Source organism: Baudoinia panamericana (assembly GCF_000338955.1).
Source record: "Baudoinia panamericana UAMH 10762 unplaced genomic scaffold BAUCOscaffold_6, whole genome shotgun sequence".
Lineage (NCBI taxonomy): Eukaryota > Fungi > Ascomycota > Dothideomycetes > Mycosphaerellales > Teratosphaeriaceae > Baudoinia > Baudoinia panamericana.
The window spans coordinates 1,098,690-1,114,895 of record NW_006911262.1 but is presented as its reverse complement, the minus strand read 5'-3'; the positions used below and the strand labels follow the sequence as shown (position 1 = coordinate 1,114,895).

General features: G+C 54.5%; 9 protein-coding genes across 9 annotated transcripts; 6 read left to right on the top strand and 3 right to left on the bottom strand.

Annotated features, from left to right (window-relative positions):
* Positions 1 to 532: 532 nt before the first annotated feature.
* BAUCODRAFT_485274 (uncharacterized protein) lies at positions 533 to 1,089 on the top strand. The gene has a single exon (XM_007678443.1). The coding sequence runs from the start codon at positions 695 to 697 to the stop codon at positions 1,016 to 1,018; it is 324 nt and encodes a 107-aa protein (XP_007676633.1). The 5' UTR covers positions 533 to 694; the 3' UTR covers positions 1,019 to 1,089.
* A 71-nt stretch (positions 1,090 to 1,160) lies between these two features.
* On the bottom strand, positions 1,161 to 1,751 carry BAUCODRAFT_122656 (uncharacterized protein; the record flags this gene model as incomplete). Its single annotated transcript, XM_007678442.1, has 1 exon — positions 1,161 to 1,751. The coding sequence occupies one exon, from the start codon at positions 1,749 to 1,751 to the stop codon at positions 1,161 to 1,163; it is 591 nt and encodes a 196-aa protein (XP_007676632.1).
* Positions 1,752 to 1,849: 98 nt separating this feature from the next.
* BAUCODRAFT_485678 (uncharacterized protein) lies at positions 1,850 to 2,376 on the top strand. Its single transcript, XM_007678441.1, has one exon. It carries the CDS (start codon positions 1,947 to 1,949, stop codon positions 2,238 to 2,240), a length of 294 nt encoding a protein of 97 aa, XP_007676631.1. The 5' UTR covers positions 1,850 to 1,946; the 3' UTR covers positions 2,241 to 2,376.
* A 135-nt stretch (positions 2,377 to 2,511) lies between these two features.
* BAUCODRAFT_24401 (uncharacterized protein) lies at positions 2,512 to 3,567 on the bottom strand (the record flags this gene model as incomplete). The annotated part of the gene is made up of 1 exon (XM_007677812.1): positions 2,512 to 3,567. The coding sequence occupies one exon, from the start codon at positions 3,565 to 3,567 to the stop codon at positions 2,512 to 2,514; it is 1,056 nt and encodes a 351-aa protein (XP_007676002.1).
* A 191-nt stretch (positions 3,568 to 3,758) lies between these two features.
* Positions 3,759 to 4,530, top strand: BAUCODRAFT_131212 (uncharacterized protein; the record flags this gene model as incomplete). Its single annotated transcript, XM_007678440.1, has 1 exon — positions 3,759 to 4,530. The coding sequence occupies exon 1, from the start codon at positions 3,805 to 3,807 to the stop codon at positions 4,528 to 4,530; it is 726 nt and encodes a 241-aa protein (XP_007676630.1). The 5' UTR covers positions 3,759 to 3,804.
* Position 4,531: 1 nt separating this feature from the next.
* On the bottom strand, positions 4,532 to 6,106 carry BAUCODRAFT_34056 (uncharacterized protein). The gene is made up of 3 exons (XM_007677949.1): positions 5,795 to 6,106; positions 5,464 to 5,735; positions 4,532 to 5,398 (listed from the first exon to the last, which is right to left on the bottom strand). The coding sequence occupies exons 1-3, from the start codon at positions 5,976 to 5,978 to the stop codon at positions 4,715 to 4,717; spliced, it is 1,140 nt and encodes a 379-aa protein (XP_007676139.1). The 5' UTR covers positions 5,979 to 6,106; the 3' UTR covers positions 4,532 to 4,714.
* A 61-nt stretch (positions 6,107 to 6,167) lies between these two features.
* On the top strand, positions 6,168 to 7,392 carry BAUCODRAFT_485684 (uncharacterized protein). The gene has a single exon (XM_007678439.1). It carries the CDS (start codon positions 6,290 to 6,292, stop codon positions 6,965 to 6,967), a length of 678 nt encoding a protein of 225 aa, XP_007676629.1. The 5' UTR covers positions 6,168 to 6,289; the 3' UTR covers positions 6,968 to 7,392.
* Positions 7,393 to 7,613: 221 nt separating this feature from the next.
* On the top strand, positions 7,614 to 8,438 carry BAUCODRAFT_57857 (uncharacterized protein; the record flags this gene model as incomplete). The annotated part of the gene is made up of 3 exons (XM_007678044.1): positions 7,614 to 7,902; positions 7,953 to 8,187; positions 8,243 to 8,438. Coding segments are annotated over 3 exons (720 nt in total), but the record flags the coding sequence as incomplete, so codon positions are not given.
* Positions 8,439 to 10,442: 2,004 nt separating this feature from the next.
* BAUCODRAFT_69919 (glycosyltransferase family 41 protein) lies at positions 10,443 to 15,290 on the top strand (the record flags this gene model as incomplete). The annotated part of the gene is made up of 3 exons (XM_007678083.1): positions 10,443 to 11,298; positions 11,767 to 14,579; positions 14,640 to 15,290. 3 exons carry the CDS (start codon positions 10,443 to 10,445, stop codon positions 15,288 to 15,290), a joined length of 4,320 nt encoding a protein of 1,439 aa, XP_007676273.1.
* Between the last annotated feature and the right edge of the window lie 916 nt (positions 15,291 to 16,206).

Here is a 16,206-nt window from a genome sequence, read left to right as displayed (position 1 = left end):
ATTGATATTCTATGGACATTACAGGAACAAAAAAGGGAGTAGACCACCTAGACGATGTATCTGACTTATAATGCTGCAGTCCGCGCACTCCGTTGAAGATGGACAGAGCAAGCGGGCTAACGGATGAGTATGGAAGAAGAGACGATGAGGATGCCGGCACCTCAGGAGGAAGTAAAGCCCGAAGCATTCAGCAGTCGATCTTCATCGTGGTGTACTGCATCACAGTCCCGACCTGTACCGAGTAGATAAGCTGCAGAAAGGTTTCTAGGACCGATGGAGGTGTAGAAAGGGAAGACGGAGCTGAATGCCGCAGCTTGGGCCATGTCGTCGGCTTTGAGAGCAACCGCATCCGGCAGCAAGTCCAAGACATGTTGCAGCAAGGCCGAATATATGATCTCTACGTGCCGCAATGAAGCGTGGCTCACAGGTAGTTGTTGCAACGTTTCGATGACTGTATATGCGCTCCTAGGCGCCAAGAAGGGCTACAGGTTCCGCCATTGTGCGAGCCTTCGCAGCATCACCACCTGAGGACGTCACGCTTCGGTTGTTCGTCAGATCTAAGACTAAGCTGTTGAAGCGCTTTCCAGATCTCGACCGATAAGACTCCAGAAAATTCAAATACAAAGTCATCGAAGGCACGCCTAACGACATTGCAGCTTTAGAGCGCTGCCTGGAGGGTGTCAATGTGATCTCCATGTGCATTGCTCCCAACGTTGCGAAACCAGGCAACACATTCGTCTACGATACTGCAGCCGCGATCGTGACAGCTCTGAGGAGTCTCCGTGGCCGACAGCAACGCGGAGAGCGGAAGACGTCAACGATCTTGCAACTACGTCCGATCGAGCAGAATCCACGCGTCCCCCGACCAGGCGCCTTGGTTTGTACTCCACTACGTGTACAGCAATGTCAACAAGGGATACGAGCTTTGTGTCGCAGCCGCAAAATCAGAACCCGGGTTGCTCGCCCTGCCCCAAGCCGTGGTATGACGGTATGTGTGCTCACGGCTCGAGGTTCATGACCGCAGACGGCGTGTCTGAGTGCCTCAAGGCTGTCCGCATGCACATTCGTGTTGGCGCAAACGTCATCAAGATATACGGCTCTGGTGGTGTTGGGTCCGAGCTCGATAAGCCCGTGTATCAAGAATCCTTTGAGGAGCTGCTTCAGTTGACTGTTGGTGAAGCAAGCAGTGAGGGCGACCGGCTGTGATGAGTCTGATTGCTGGTTGCACGTTGATCTGGTGTGCTTGGTTGAGTAGGCTGTGTGGAGACGGTCGATGTAGTAGCCGCACGGTCGGTCAGCTCGCGCTGAATTTGAAGTTGGGTGTGAAGCTGCGCAAGCTTTTGCTCCTCGACCTTGAGCTTTGCGGCTTCGTTCTGGAGCTTTGCGGCTTCGTTTTGGAGCTGCAGTTCAAGCTGCTTGATCTTTTGTTCTTCGACGCTGGCCTTTATCTTTTCAACGCCGAGTTGGGTCTGCTTGGTGATGCGGTCGGACCAGAGCGGACACAAGACGAGGATTGCGAGGCAGAGGCCTACGGCGCACCCAACGTATTCGCGCGGCACTTTGGACAGCTCGCCGAGGAATGTAAGCGGCAAAGGTACTGACGGAACAGTCGGAGTTGGTGCAGAAGACATCTCGTAACGGTGGGTGTAGTTCTTAAGCAAGAGGTTGTGTAGTGTTCCAGTGAATCCTTCAATAGACTCCGAAAGGGTGCTGTATAGCAGTCGAAGGTAGGTAGAGTAGGATAAATACATGTTGTTTATACGTATCGATGGAAGGATCGCATGTACTGTTTGTAGAGGCGGCTAAGATGGAAGGTGGAATATCAGCGTAGGTAGGCAGGAAGTGGCGACGATAAGCTGCTTACCACTCGCTTGATTGGGAGGCAGCAGCAGCCAACGAACCGTTAACGCTTGGACCTCAAGCTCCGAAGGCAGGGTAGTTGTGGCATGGCTGTGATGCAGACTTCATTGCGAATCTCTGTTGATCTACCAGCCGTCATGGACGTGGAAGGCATTGACCCTTCGACTAGGTACGAGCTTAGCACCCAGAAGCTTCCGACACAGGCAGCTCTCAGTTACGCAGATCTTGATGTCGCTTTCGCAGAGATCGCAAATCGCAGGGAGGAGTTTATCAGCCAAGGTGTCCTTATAGGTGCGACGGGCAAGGTAAGGATGACGTGGAGTGTCAACGCCTATATGCTTTCGCAGAGCCTTTGGGAGAGGATCAATGCATTGAGATGATTCGGCATTGATACGATCTTTTTATCACTGCTCTGCGTTTGTTCGGTGCACTGCCGGCGCCGCCGCTGCTTTTCCGCACTGTACATAAAGGCGTACTCAACTGCGCGACCAAACATTTGGCCTCGACCAACGGCAAGTTGTTTTGCATCTCTCCAACGCATCGCTAACAGAATGACGTCGCTGTGTTTAAACCGTTCAGCTGCATGTCGGTAGCCGGTCACGATGTGCTCGATGCACAATGGAGTCGAAAAACATCGCCACAACGGATCGTCTATTGACTTTTGAGCTTCTCAGTCAGCTCTGGAACCCTCTCGAACAGATCTCCTACGAGCCCGACGTCCGCGACTTGGAAGATGGGTGCATCTGCGTCCTTATTGATACAAGCAATGACCTTGCTGTCCTTCATACCTGCCAAATGCTGGATTGCTCCACTGATACCGGCGCAGAGATACAGCTGCGGTGCCACATTCTTCCCGGTCTGGCCAACTTGTAGAGAATTGTCTGCGAATCCAGAATCAACGGCAGCCCGCGACGCGCCGATCGCAGCTCCCAATGCGTCGGCAAGAGGCGGCATCAATCGGTCAAACTCTTCCTTAGACTTCAGACCGCGGCCACCTGAGACGACTTTCTCTGCTGTTGCAAGATCTGGCCGATCTGACTTTGCTAGGTCTTCCGATACCCACTCCGTCGGACACGGGGCTTTAGGGTCGACACCTTCCTCCACGGATGCCGAGCCACCTTCTGCCGCACCTGATGGAAATGCTGTGCCTCTAACTGTAACGATCTTCGGGCTGTCTACCGATTGCACTGTTAGGATGGCGTTGCCTGCGTAGATGGGTCGCACAAATGTATCTTCACTCTCTACATCTGTGATGTCTGACACCTGCTGCACGTCCATCATCGCGGCGACCCTCGGCATTAGGTTCTTTCCAAATGCGGAGTGACCAGCCAAGACATGTGTGTAGCCGCCCTTTTTGATGTTCTCGACAAGCATCGGCGCATAATTCTCTGGTAGTCCTTTGTCGTATGCGCCATTCTCGACGAAGATAACCTTCTCCAGTCCTTCAACCTTGGCGGCTTCTTCGGCAACTGGCTTGACATTGCTGCCGGCGACGATGCCATGAATAGTGCCGCCGAGCTTCTGAGCGGCAGACACTGACGCTAGAGATGACATGTTCAATTTGCCTTCTCTTTGCTCCAGCACAGCCAGCGTTGACAGCAATCTTCGAAGTGCGGCATTACGGCAGCGTTGTACGGGAGTTGGCTGGCTCTGTCGTAGGCATGTCGATGCTTGCCGTAGTAGACACGTTCGCGAAAGGGAGGCCATGATTGCCCGACGGCGCAAATGTTTCGAAGCGCAGTAGCCGGAATGAAAGGTCAATTGTGATGGCTCGCTCATGTGAACGTCCTCGGTTGGAGCCGGCCAACTGCAGCCGAGGCACATAAGTGTACGCCTAAGGCTGCATAACGTGCCTTCCCGAAGGAGATACAAGTGAAACAACGTGACAGACTCCTCAAATGAAGGATAACCCCGGCAGCATGTTAGGCGTGCACTTAACACGACATGGAGGCTTTCGCAGGCATGGTGCCATCGCCGCGACAGCTTGTCACCTCCATCATTGCAGCGCTTGCGAAGAATGAGGAGCAGCCAGATGCGCCTGCCAATGCTTTAAGTGGAATGGCAGAGTCTAAGAATTTGCTACTCACTCTGCACGTCCTCTTCCAGAACGAATTACTGCCTGCGCTGGACGTTCTGGACCGCGGACTAGTCACTCGTCTTCGATTGCACTATGACGATGAACAGAAAGCGACCGAACCAGGGTCGGTGCCGTACGATGAGCGTGCAATAGCCCGGAAGGCCACCAAGTCAATTAACGTCCCATCGGAGCAGGCAAAGCATCGGCGGCAGATCTACACATACTACGTCCGGTCCTCGCAGCAGCAGTCATCGCGTGGAGCGTCACGCTACCACGACGCGATATACGAGGACACGAAGTATTACAAGGTTGAACTGAACGCCTGGAGCTGCTCATGTCCGGCGTTCGCGTTCTCCGTGTTCTCGAGGAACGCGACACAAACGGACGTCTTGGCGGAAACGGGTGGAGTAGGAGCCAGAAACGCACTTGACTGGCAATTCGGCGGTTTGAGCAGAGGCGACGACTTGCCAATCTGTAAACATCTTCTAGCTTGCACTCTCATCGAACACAGCACCATGTTTGCGCATATGGTGGAAGAACGGACAGTGTCGGCCGCGGAGATCGCGGGCTGGGCGGCGGGATGGGGCGACTAACCGTGACTAGTTCTCCTCGACGCAAACCAGCGCCCTCGCTATTACTGTACATACTCAGTACAGTGTCGTGCAGCCTACAAAATTGCTGCTGTGTGCCGGGCTTGCCAGCCATAAGCAGCACCTCCCGTCGCTCCATGCTCCTTCAACGCCGACGCGATGCCGCTGCACTATCATAATTGTGGGGTCATCCCTTCTTCTTTCCCTTTTCTTCCTTTTCTGCCCTCTTACTCGTCTGCTCGGTCTCTTTGCTCTCCTTGTCCGTCTTCTCACTGGTGCCATTTAGCATCAGCTTTTCTTCCTTCTTGATCTCATCCTGCTTCTCCGCTTCCTCCTTCCGCGAGTCCTCGTCTTCCTGCTGTCGCTTGTTTTGTATCTTGTTCTCAATAAGATCGTGGAATGCCGTGATCGCCCGTATTAAGCTTGACAGATATATCGACATAAGCTGGTCGTTGGTCTTGACACTCATCGCTTTTGCCAATTCTGTGTTTTCCGACATGCTGCCGCCTTCGACTCCAATTGCGCCGTTCACCATGCCGTTGACTGTGGGCAAGTCTTTCTGATCTTTCACTGATACCTTCGGTGTGCTGAGGTTGGGTAAGAGGTTGAACACATCTTGCAGATTGCCGAGGATGGCGTGATTGACGGGTAGGTCGCCGTCCAGCACTTTCTGTAGATACTTCGATATGTCTTGTAAGCGGAGGTGGAGGCCTTGTAATGACTGGAGTTGAGAGGTTATTCGGGTCGAGAGAGTGCCAACAGCAACATCACGGATGTCTCGGAGGAGATGTTCAACCCCTATCTCTTCCGCCTCCTCCGCTTCGATGGTACTTGGAGTATGTACGAAGGTTTTGGATGTGCTTGTGCCGTCCTGGCGAAAGCGTTAGCCAACCCTGCCGGTAACTCCACACGCAGGCCATTGTTGCTGTTGCTTACATCTTTGATCTCCTCCACTGCGAAATAGGCGTCTGTAGGTACACCAACTTCTTGCGGGTGCACATCGATGATTACCAGTAGCGGATTGGGGGTATATCGCTTGAAGAGTTCATTGATCTCCAGATCGCTTGCTCGTAGCTTTGGTCCAGAATGATACCAGCCTATTAGCTTCTCTCGCGCATTGACCTTCTTGAACATGTCGTTCATGCTCTCGACGTAGTTGTGATCCAGAAACCACACTGAAGGGTCCTTGTCATCTTCTTCAAAGGGCACTATATTCGGCGCATCAGCCCTGTTTGTCCCCCAACAACTATGCTTACAGATCCCATACCAGCGAAGCAATTTGACACTCGCACACTCTTGCCATCGTTCTGTCCGAGTAACACGCCGACTACTCGCTTTCTTGTGCCTTTGGCGGATCGGCCGTAATGATCTGCTGCCGAGAGGAGTACGAGAGGCGCCACAGAGACGGTTCGATTGACAATACTGAGTGTTTCTGCTGTCGTCGCCGGCATTTTAAGTAGCTTCTCAAGCGCTCGAAGACTTGTCAGGATGCTATGGAGTCAATGAGAGCGTGTTTGCAGTGATCTCGTGCTGATTGAACATTCAGAAGCTCCAGGCGGAACCTGAAGCGCGGCCACCAGGGTCCGTGCTCGGTTTGCCTCTTCGGTCACATAACAACCATGCAATTTGAGTCCTTTCTCCGCTTAGTATGGCTCTACGTAGGACTGAACTTCCTGGACATGGTCGTGCCAGTGAAACAGCCCCATGTTATCGTCCTGACCTTCTGACACCCCCGCATGCTGTTGGGTAACAAGGTCACGGTATGGAAACTGACGAGCAAACACCGACCAGCCCCAAGCGAGACTTCGAGACATCTGATCTCTACCGAGGCGTCTACGACTACGTCAAGCAGTACATGTCCCGCTATGACATGTCTCACGACTTCTGTCATGTCCAGCGCGTCGTAGCACTGGCAAAGCACATCTTGGCCAAGGAGCAGAACGCGCAACCATGGATGAAGTATCACAAGCAGGCGGTCATCTTGGCCGCCCTCCTCCATGACGTTGGCGACAAGAAGTACGCTCAACCTGGCGAGAACGCGGAGCACCTTATCGAAAACTTACTGGCCAATCATGGTTGTCCGCCACGCTTCGTAAGTAAGGTGGCGCTAATTGTCGAGCATGTCTCCTACTCGAGTGAAATGAAGCGGCCTCAGCTGGTGAAGGCCCTCATAAGTGCTCATCCAGAGCTGGCTATTGTGCAGGATGCTGACCGGCTTGACGCCATCGGCGCGATTGGCATTGGCAGGACGTTCGCTTACGGGGCGGCGAAAGCTGCGGAAAGGGGCATGCAGGGTAGCATTGACCACTTCACCGAGAAGCTGGAGAAGCTTGAGGGTATGATGAAGACTGATGCGGGCAAGCAAATGGCCGCAGAACGAACGCGGCGTCTAGAGCAGTTCAGGCAGTGGTGGGATGAAGAGCAGAGCGTAGTCTTGTGACTGACTGGGCTTGTGCCCCCTGCTTTAAACGCGCGCCATTTCCTCAACGCCCGGCATGCTCCCTATCAACACGCTGACCATCGACTGAGCTTGCCGCAGACGATCTGACTGTCGGACTCAGATCGAACCAAAACCAACAGTCTGTGTAAGCCTGTCCTCTGGCTAACGACCCGCAAAGGAAGTTGATCTTAGGTTTATCGAGACCGAAGCCAGAGGGGTCTCCTGTTGCCGAAGAAACAGATTGCTTTGATGTTAGTCACTCCGGTATGGTCTCGACATCTGCTCACCTGCTGTCTGAAAACCTGCGGATGGTCAGATGAACGTTTTCAGAGATACGTGCTGCGATGCCAGCGAAACCCGAGCTTGGTTAAGTAGATACCATCTCAGAGGCAGATGCAGTCTTCACTTGATCTGGCACGTTACGAGCAATCCACGCCATGAGAGGCTTGGTTACCGTGTTCAAAAAAGACTGCTCGAAGGAGGCGGGAGGAACCGTTTCAAAGCCGACCTCGGCTTCACACATTGATCTCGCTGTTCCATCTGAGTCACGCTTACCGCGCTGTCTAGACGAAGGTACGTTCATTTGTCACGCCACACATCCAATACGTAGTACGTTTACATATTACATCGAGGACAGACTGCCACGATGGGAGTGTTCTACGAAAGCATTCCAAAGTCGATGTTTGACTGGATACTAGCGCAGAAGGCGTTCTGGGTAGCAACAGCCCCTCTATCTGGTGCAGGCCATGTCAACGTCTCTCCCAAAGGCGGCCAGTATTTTGGCGTCATCGACGAGAGAACTTTCTGGTACATGGATCTCTCCGGCTCCGGCTGTGAGACAATAAGCCACTTGCTGGAGCCTGGTAACGGTAGGATCACGATCATGTTCAATGCGTTCGAGGGTGCTCCGCGAATATTGAGACTCTGGGGATATGGTGAGCATGACTAGACCCGGAGTCAAGTTCCTTTGCCAATATGTATGCAGGCAGGGTGCTTGAGAATGGTACAGGCGGATTCTCGGCCTTTGTCGACCATCACAAAGTGCAAACGATACCTGGTACTCGAACAATCATCGTTGTCGACATTCACCAGGTCGGCTCGTCTTGCGGGTTCAGTGTACCATACTATGACTTTAAGGACTACCGTCCAATCCTGAACGACTTCTTCGAGAAGAAAGAAGCTCGATTCAACGCGGGAAAGACCGAGGACAGTATGGATCGGTAGGCTCCACTGAGCTCTTATGTATGCCGGCGTTATTTTTGACGGCGCCACTAGGTATTGGGCGTACAAGAACGCCTGGTCCATGGACGGTCTGCCCGGCATGCGGCGTGGGCTTGACGCGGCGAAAACGGAAGGTGTCGCCCCGATCGTCAAGATGGTCGGCCCGCTTGCGGCGAAGCATTCTCGAAATCGCCAAAGCGTTGAGGTATCGTATGTTATGCTGATCGCTGTTGCGGCTTTTATTCTTGGTGTGCTAGTTGCAGCGCGGCTGCCCGGACTCTTGTCAATGGTAACGGGCAAACATCGGTTGCTAGCGAGCATTTACTAGAATTTTTTTGTTGTGGAATGAGCCGCCGTTTGCTACCATCCTAGCTGCGTTGTTCGACTGCCGTACGCTCGAGGCATGAAGACAGCTGCTGGGTTGGAGGGGTTGGCAGGTTGTATGCTGAGGGTTGCGCTCTCAAGCTGACATCCGCCACATTCTCAGGAATTTGGGAGGTTCATGGGCCGCTAACAAGTCCCCTGCTCCCACGCAACCCGGATTGTGCTCTTGAGGAGCGTATCACCGTGTTCCGTGCTATACCCAAGATCGTTCGTAGCGGTAAGCATAAGCTGCTCGAGGGTGGCTGAGAACATTGACTGCGGACAATGCTCGGAGGAAACGCACACCTATATCTGCTCAGCTACCCATCTCCAATTCCGGGCGAGAGATACATGCTTCCAGAATGCTGGATCACATGACTCGGAGTCTCGCCATTTCCTTGTTGAGCTATTCCTGATCAGCACCTCGGTACATGGTCAACATCCAATCCTCCAACATTCGAGTAAATCAGCAACGGCACCGTGCTTAGTTGACGCATGCATCGTGCTCCACCGCTGCATAAGCATTGTGTAACAGCCAACAAACAGATGTTCGTTTCTTCCTTCGTTCGTGTCAGCATGTTATCACATCGCTGATCGTCCTGTTGAAGTGCAGTTCGAAGGCTACTATTTGCTAGTCTACCCCAGCTTGACATTGATCGACGGCAGCCTTCCCTCGTAGTTCTGTGGGTCGCCGACGAATCAGCCGAGCCGGGCGGGAGTATCATCACTTCAGCCCACTCTTGTCACGAATACAATACGATAAATCCATTAGGCGTAGGGCTCGTGCATTTGACGGGTCCTGACAAACACCAGGTTGCAGGACGTCGATGCAGCAACCATCAAACTGTTGCCCAACCTGGAGGCGCCACGCTCCACTGGCCTGTCGATGTCCAAGAAGCTGTGGGGCATGTGCATGGTGGCTTAACGAGGCTGCAGTAGCGTAAGCCACTCACCGCAGGACCTTGCTGATGGGTGGATGTGGGCCAAGATGTTGTTGCGTGGTCGCGACTCGCCATATCCAGCAGGCGTAGGCAGCGCGTCCCCTCGACCTTGTCCGCCGCTCCTACACCTTACTTCCAGCATCTGCCACTCCGGCGTCGTGGCGAGCCCAAGGCGCGGCGTTGAGAGACTACCGAAGCGCGTGAAGCGGGTTATGTTGTCTACAGTATACCGGCCCCGAAGATAACCAGTCTTAGCCGGCATTCTCTGCTTGCGGATCTGGAGAACACGGTAATCGCAGACCGTCCTCTGCGACCCTACGAGTAGACACATTCAGGCTTTACCCTTCTGTGAACACCCATAGTCAATCACGCAGCAAGATTCCACGCAGCAAAAGTGCTGCACGCTTCCGCTGTAAGCAACCGTGCCGCTCCGAAGCATGCCACGACGGGCTTTGCAAGGCAGATAGATCTCCTTGCTTGGCGTGTGAGACGCAACTCTTGTCCTCAAGGCGAGCAACGGTCCGCGCTTTGTGTTGCGTCCGCCCACTTACCGGACGGAAAGCTGCATTTATCGCTTATCTGTACGCAATTGCGCAAGTAATTAGGGGTGGCAATATCGGATCTTTGCGCCAGACACTCCATTTCAAGAGATAGTCAGACAGGCGCTTCCTCGACGTCCAATCGGACTGCCGCCACAGGGAAGTGCTACAGCTGAGTAGGAGCGACAAAAGTGCGCGTTTTGGAGGTTCAACACGAAATGTGCGGTGGACTAGATACAAACACCCGCGATCCCAAAGGTATAGGGACGTGTCTAGGGCGGTGAGGTGTGTCCAATTGGTGCTGCGCCATAACCAGCCGCTCTGCACAGCATGAGCTTACAGGAGGTTACGCCGCAAGATACCTCCTCGAATTCGAACACAAGGAGGCATCTGCGGCTGCCATCGCAATCTATGCCACGCCTAGCGCAGCAATATGCGCTGCCCGCTCACGATGAAACACTGCGACGCGATAGCAGCGGAAGCTCACATAATAGCGGCGAAGAAACCCCTCGGATGGAGAACACCCTGCGACGCAAAACACCGAACGGTACCCTGAACGCTGGCTATGACGGCCACCTCGATTACCAGCACCCGCAGAAGTATCAACTTATGGTTGGCGAGGATCTCGGACAGCAGGCGCTGAACGTGCCTTCCACAAGCAGCAAGCGCACCTTCCTCGAACACCAGCAGCAACAACATATTGTTCATTCGAGCTGGGCATCCCCAGCGGATCTTGGCTGGCTTGCAGGCCAAGACCCGCAAGCGTGCTCCCTACCGATGGATTCTGTACTGGACCACGCGCATCAGTTCTACGGACAGACCGTGCCCAGTGTCATTCAGCCCTCGTTTCAATATGTAGGCCCTACTGCTTCCGGTGGTCAAGTCTCGGGACCATGGGGTCCGTACTGGCATGATGGCACATTCGTCCCCTACCGACCGACTGTGGTGCGCGATCCACGCTTCTACCATCACAGCAGCGGCATGTGGCCACTGCAAGCTCGCAGTCTGCAGCTCCCGCAACGGCAGCAGCAGCAGTGGCGGCAACAGCAAGGGATGGCTCATGCTCACGTGTATGGCACCACTGCACATACCGCGGCGCGCTATGGCTACTTTACTCCGTCTCAGACACCTGGCTCATTGTACGTAGCTCTGCCTCATGCCGATCCTGGACAACGCATTGAGTCAACCTCGTTCGGCCACCTGTCGAACTCGCAGCCCGACCTTACCGCGAACGAAGAGTTCGGGCCGGAGTCCGCAAATGGCAGGCGTAGGGATAGGACATTTGCCTGGGCATTGCACCAATACCGAGAGCTCTTGGCGTTCATCCACCATACCAAACGACAGCAGCAACACACTGCTCAGCATGCGGGCCAGCAGTCGCCGCGACCAGCTTTCTACCCTCGGCCTCCTAAACCCTCGTTGACGGGCTCTCGTTTTTCGATAGGCAAGACTCGTCAAGGCCCACGCGTCCCAACACCTCCGAAAAAGTCCGATAATACCTTGCCGCCAGAGGAGGCTCCAAACACCGAGAATGCGGTATCCGGCCATGACAATGATGTCGGCTTACTGAAGACCCGTTCTACTTCGGTGTGGTCTCCGGGCGGCGTTCATCTTCAGGACAACGACTACCAAAGGCGTGCCTCCTATGAGCAATGGCAACGCAATCCGCTTGAGGCTCGCTCACATGGACCGCCGCATCCACAAGAGATTTATTCAACGCTTCGTCGTACATCAGGCTCGTCTGTCGTGCCGATTATGTCGCAACCTCCAATGGACAACTCTCCACCATCGAGGGCTGCGCTTGCGCTCTCGTACATCGAGGAACATTGCCGTGAGACTGAGTGGCAGTGGACGGATGGTATGCATCTAGGCGGCTGTCTGGCGTACGGTCTTGGCAATTATCAGAAAGCGCTCCGATGGTATACTAAAGTACTGGAAATGGATCCAAAGCATCTGGAGGCTAGGTCAAATTATGCTGCCACGCTGCTCGCGGTTGGCCGGAAGCAGGAGGCTGAAGAGCACTGGATGGGTGTCGTCGAAACAGCGCCAAATCATTTCGAGGCTGTCGAGCACCTCGTGGGCTTGCTGTGCGGCGACCACAGGAGCGAAGACGCTGTGAAAGTCATAGAGCACGTTGAGCGGGTCTTGCGACAAGCTAGACCAGCGGAGCCGCCTCGGACATCCGACCGACAAAGCGAGTGCTCGTCTTCGACCGCCAGCCGCTCGCCATGCATGTCAGAGCTATCCGATCGGATCTCGTATGACTTCGAAGCCGACAAAGACTGTTCGGCATCTGATGTGCGCGACAACCCAGCGTCTGCGGAGCCTGGCTTCGGAACGAGTGGCTTCGCAATACCGGCTTCAGAGAATGGTCGCATGCTTGCCTTGATTCACGCAAAGGGCAACATGATGTACAACTTGGACAACCACGCAGGTGCTGCACATGCGTTCGAAGATGCTGTTATGATCGCCACAGGGAGGAGGTTTGGCACCATCGAAGGGCTGGTGAAGCACATTCTCATCGTTGTCTCGTTTCCTGCGCACCACAGCACGCCCAGGGACCTATCAGCGGAACCGATCCTCCTGGCCCCGACTCAAGCCTTGAAGACTGCACAACTTTGTTTCCCACAGACTGGCGAGCTTCCGTGTCTGCAGTATATCCAAGGGGGGCTACAAAGCATTGCTCGCAGAGCCGTCATCTCTACGACTAGTAACTCTCTGCTGTCGCTTGCGAAGATCTACCAAGATGGCATGGCGAATGCAAGCCGCGCCAACGGTGTCCCACCCCTACCATGCGGTGTCCGCGATATCCTTGCGCTGTATTACCTCTCGCTGTCCCTGCAGCCCAGCCCTTCCACGGCCAACAATGTCGGCATACTCCTGGCAGGCGTACAACAAGTCGCTACACCGCTGTATGCCGCAGAGAAGCTCGACATCCCAGGCGTCCTGCCTGGTAGTGGCGTAGCACTGGCCTTGCAGTATTACAACTACGGCCTGCAGCTCGACCAGCGGCACGCTCACCTATACACGAACTTGGGCAGTTTGCTTAAAGACATTGGCCAGCTCGATGCAGCTATCAACATGTATGATCGGGCGGTCCGCTGTGACAACAAGTTTGACATCGCTCTAGCCAACCTTGCCAATGCGGTCAAAGACAAAGGTAGAATCAGCGAGGCCATTGGGTACTACCAGCGTGCCGTGGAAGTGAGCCCGGACTTCGCAGAAGCGGTCTGTGGATTGGCCAATGCTCTCAACTCCGTCTGCGGCTGGAAAGGTCGAGGCGGTATTGCGGCTGAGGGGGGCAAACGGGACCGGTGGCATGTCGATCCCAACGGCATGCTTCTTGACGCCAGACAGCCTGGAGCCTCCAGCTCCGGTTGGATCAAGCGTGTTGTGGACATCGTGGAGAAGCAGTTGACCGACGGCGAGAGTTGGGGACGTGGTATCCTTACGCCCGCGCTGATCGAAGAGCTTGTACAACAAATGGTCATCTTGGACGGACCGGATGCAGACGTGAAACACCGCGAAGCGGGTCTGCGCAGCATGTTGAATAGCTGGGCGGGGATGAAGTGGGAGGGTGCTCGGCTTACGAGGCTAGTGGAGCGCGCCACAAGACGTATCGGCTGGCATTGGTATCGCGACCTCTACGTCGAAAAGAAACGGCGAACAGAGTCCAGCTACAACCGACCGCAACTGCCCGCCGCTCTAACCGTTCCAACAGCGCCAACGGTTCTGCCGTTTCATACCTTTACGTGCCCAGTGTCGGCGAAGCAGATACGACTCATCTCTCAAAGAAATGGCCTTCGAATCTCAGTGAATGCACTACGAGCTCCATGGCTGCCCAAGCAAGTCTACCCACCACCCGCACCTCCAGCACCATATCTGAAGGTGGGCTATCTCTCGTCAGATTTCAACAATCATCCACTGGCGCATCTAATGCAGTCGGTATTTGGTCTTCACCACCGCGAGCGGGTGGAAGCCTATTGCTACGCGACTACAGCTAGTGACAAATCGGCACACCGCGAGCAGATCGAAAGGGAGGCTCCGGTCTTCCGTGATGTGACCACCTGGTCACTCGAAAAAATCGTGAATCAGATAGTGCGGGATGGCATCCATATCCTCGTCAATCTAAATGGCTACACACGCGGAGCACGTAACGAAGTGTTCGCCGCTCGCCCGGCACCTATTCAGATGTCGTTCATGGGCTTCGCCGGAACGCTCGGCGCAGAGTGGTGTGATTACCTGATGGCTGATACCACTGCTATCCCTCCGGAGACATTGCGACCGTGGCGTAGGAATGTTGACCTGGAAGACCAACAAGTCGACGAGAATAGCGGCAGCGATGACGAATGGGTGTATGGAGAGAACATCATATACTGCAGAGACACATTCTTCTGTTGTGATCACAAGCAGAGCGCGTCTGCCACGCACGACAAGCGCTTGAGCTGGGAAGACGAACAGAAAGAGCGGTGGAGGATGCGGAAAGAGCTGTTTCCTCAAATCTTAGATGAGACGATCATCTTCGGGAACTTTAACCAGCTCTACAAGGTAAGTGAGCAAGACGTGCTGGTACAAGCTGCGTGTCCATAGCCTGATGTGTTGTGCCAGATCGACCCGACGACGTTCCGCACCTGGCTACGGGTGCTTGCAGCCGTTCCAAACTCGATCCTCTGGCTTCTGCGCTTCCCGGATCTGGGCGAGTCACATCTGATGGCGACGGCTAGGCTATGGGCAACGACGGAGGTGGCATCCCGTCTCATCTTCACAGATGTTGCACCGAAGCACCTCCACATCTCGCGAGCACGCATCTGTGACCTCTTTCTCGACACAGCGGAATGTAATGCGCATACAACGGCGGCCGATGTCCTGTGGAGTGGCACACCGCTTCTAACACTCCCACGATACTCATACAAAATGTGTAGTCGAATGGCCGCAAGCATACTGAGAGGAGCACTTCCGAAGACCGGAGAGGGCGTTCAAGCAGCAAGGGAACTCATCGCGACCGATGAGGACGATTATGAGTCCAAGGCTATTGCTTTGGGCAAGTCATTGACGTACTCGACCAATTGCGACGGGAGCGGATCTGGACGGTTGATGCGGTTACGCGAAATGCTGTACGAGGAGCGTTGGACAAGTGCCTTGTTCGACACCAGGCGATGGGTGCGAGACCTGGAAGATGCTTACGAAGTGACGTGGGCGAGGTACGTCAAGGGTGAAGGAGGCGACATTTGGCTAGATGATCTTGGCGGAACGCATTGAGACACTTGGTTCCAGACCATCATTGGTGGATACCGGCGGCATGCAACTCGGTGACTTGTGCGGACGACTCTCCGAGGCAATGCTAGAGAGAGGAGAGCAACATTGGAAGGAGTTGCCGATCCCGTCTTGTGCGCCCCGTACTTACTGTTCCCAGACTTGAAGGTTGGTGTCACGCATGAGTAGGTCCACGAGAGGTCCACTTCGTCTGCATGATAATGCCGGCTCTAGTGAGCCGCTTCCTGCCAGCAGTCGTCAGCTGGAAAGCTAGCTTATCGCGTCGATCAATTCGGCCTACACGCTTGCGGATGGATACCGGTCCATGATCGATCTGAGTTGTGTCAAGCTCCAACTCGGGCGGTCCGTAGTAAGACAGATCGGCCCGCCATCCGCCAGCCCACTACAGGAAGCTATGGCAGCGGCGTGATCGCATTGAATTCGCGACAGGCTGCAGACTCAGACACCCGAGCTTATACAACGCTCTCCTCAGTCGGTAGATTGACACTTTTTGGCGGCAGCGAGCGTCTGCCTCGGTTGGGGATGACCATATGCACGACTGTATGGACTCTAGCGGCTCAGCTTTGGCCGTGCGTTTGCGTACAGTGCAGGCCACTCAGTTGGACGTTGGCTGGGACGTCCGGCTAACGGAGGCTCTACAGCGAATGCTCCACGCGCTCTTGCGTGATTTGGAACTATCCTTTGACGTGCATCAAAGTCCCTGAGTCAACTGTCATCGGGGTAGGTATGAAACAATATGCAGGAGTGCTAAAGCTCCTGATTCAGCCGTGATGGGTGTGTCGATCCAGATGTCTTGAGACACAGGACTACGTCTTGAAGCGAGGTTTTATTGGAGTGTCTGACTATGCGGCGCCGTGACGGGCGAAGAATGCGACATTCTAACCATTTGCTGCGTATCCAC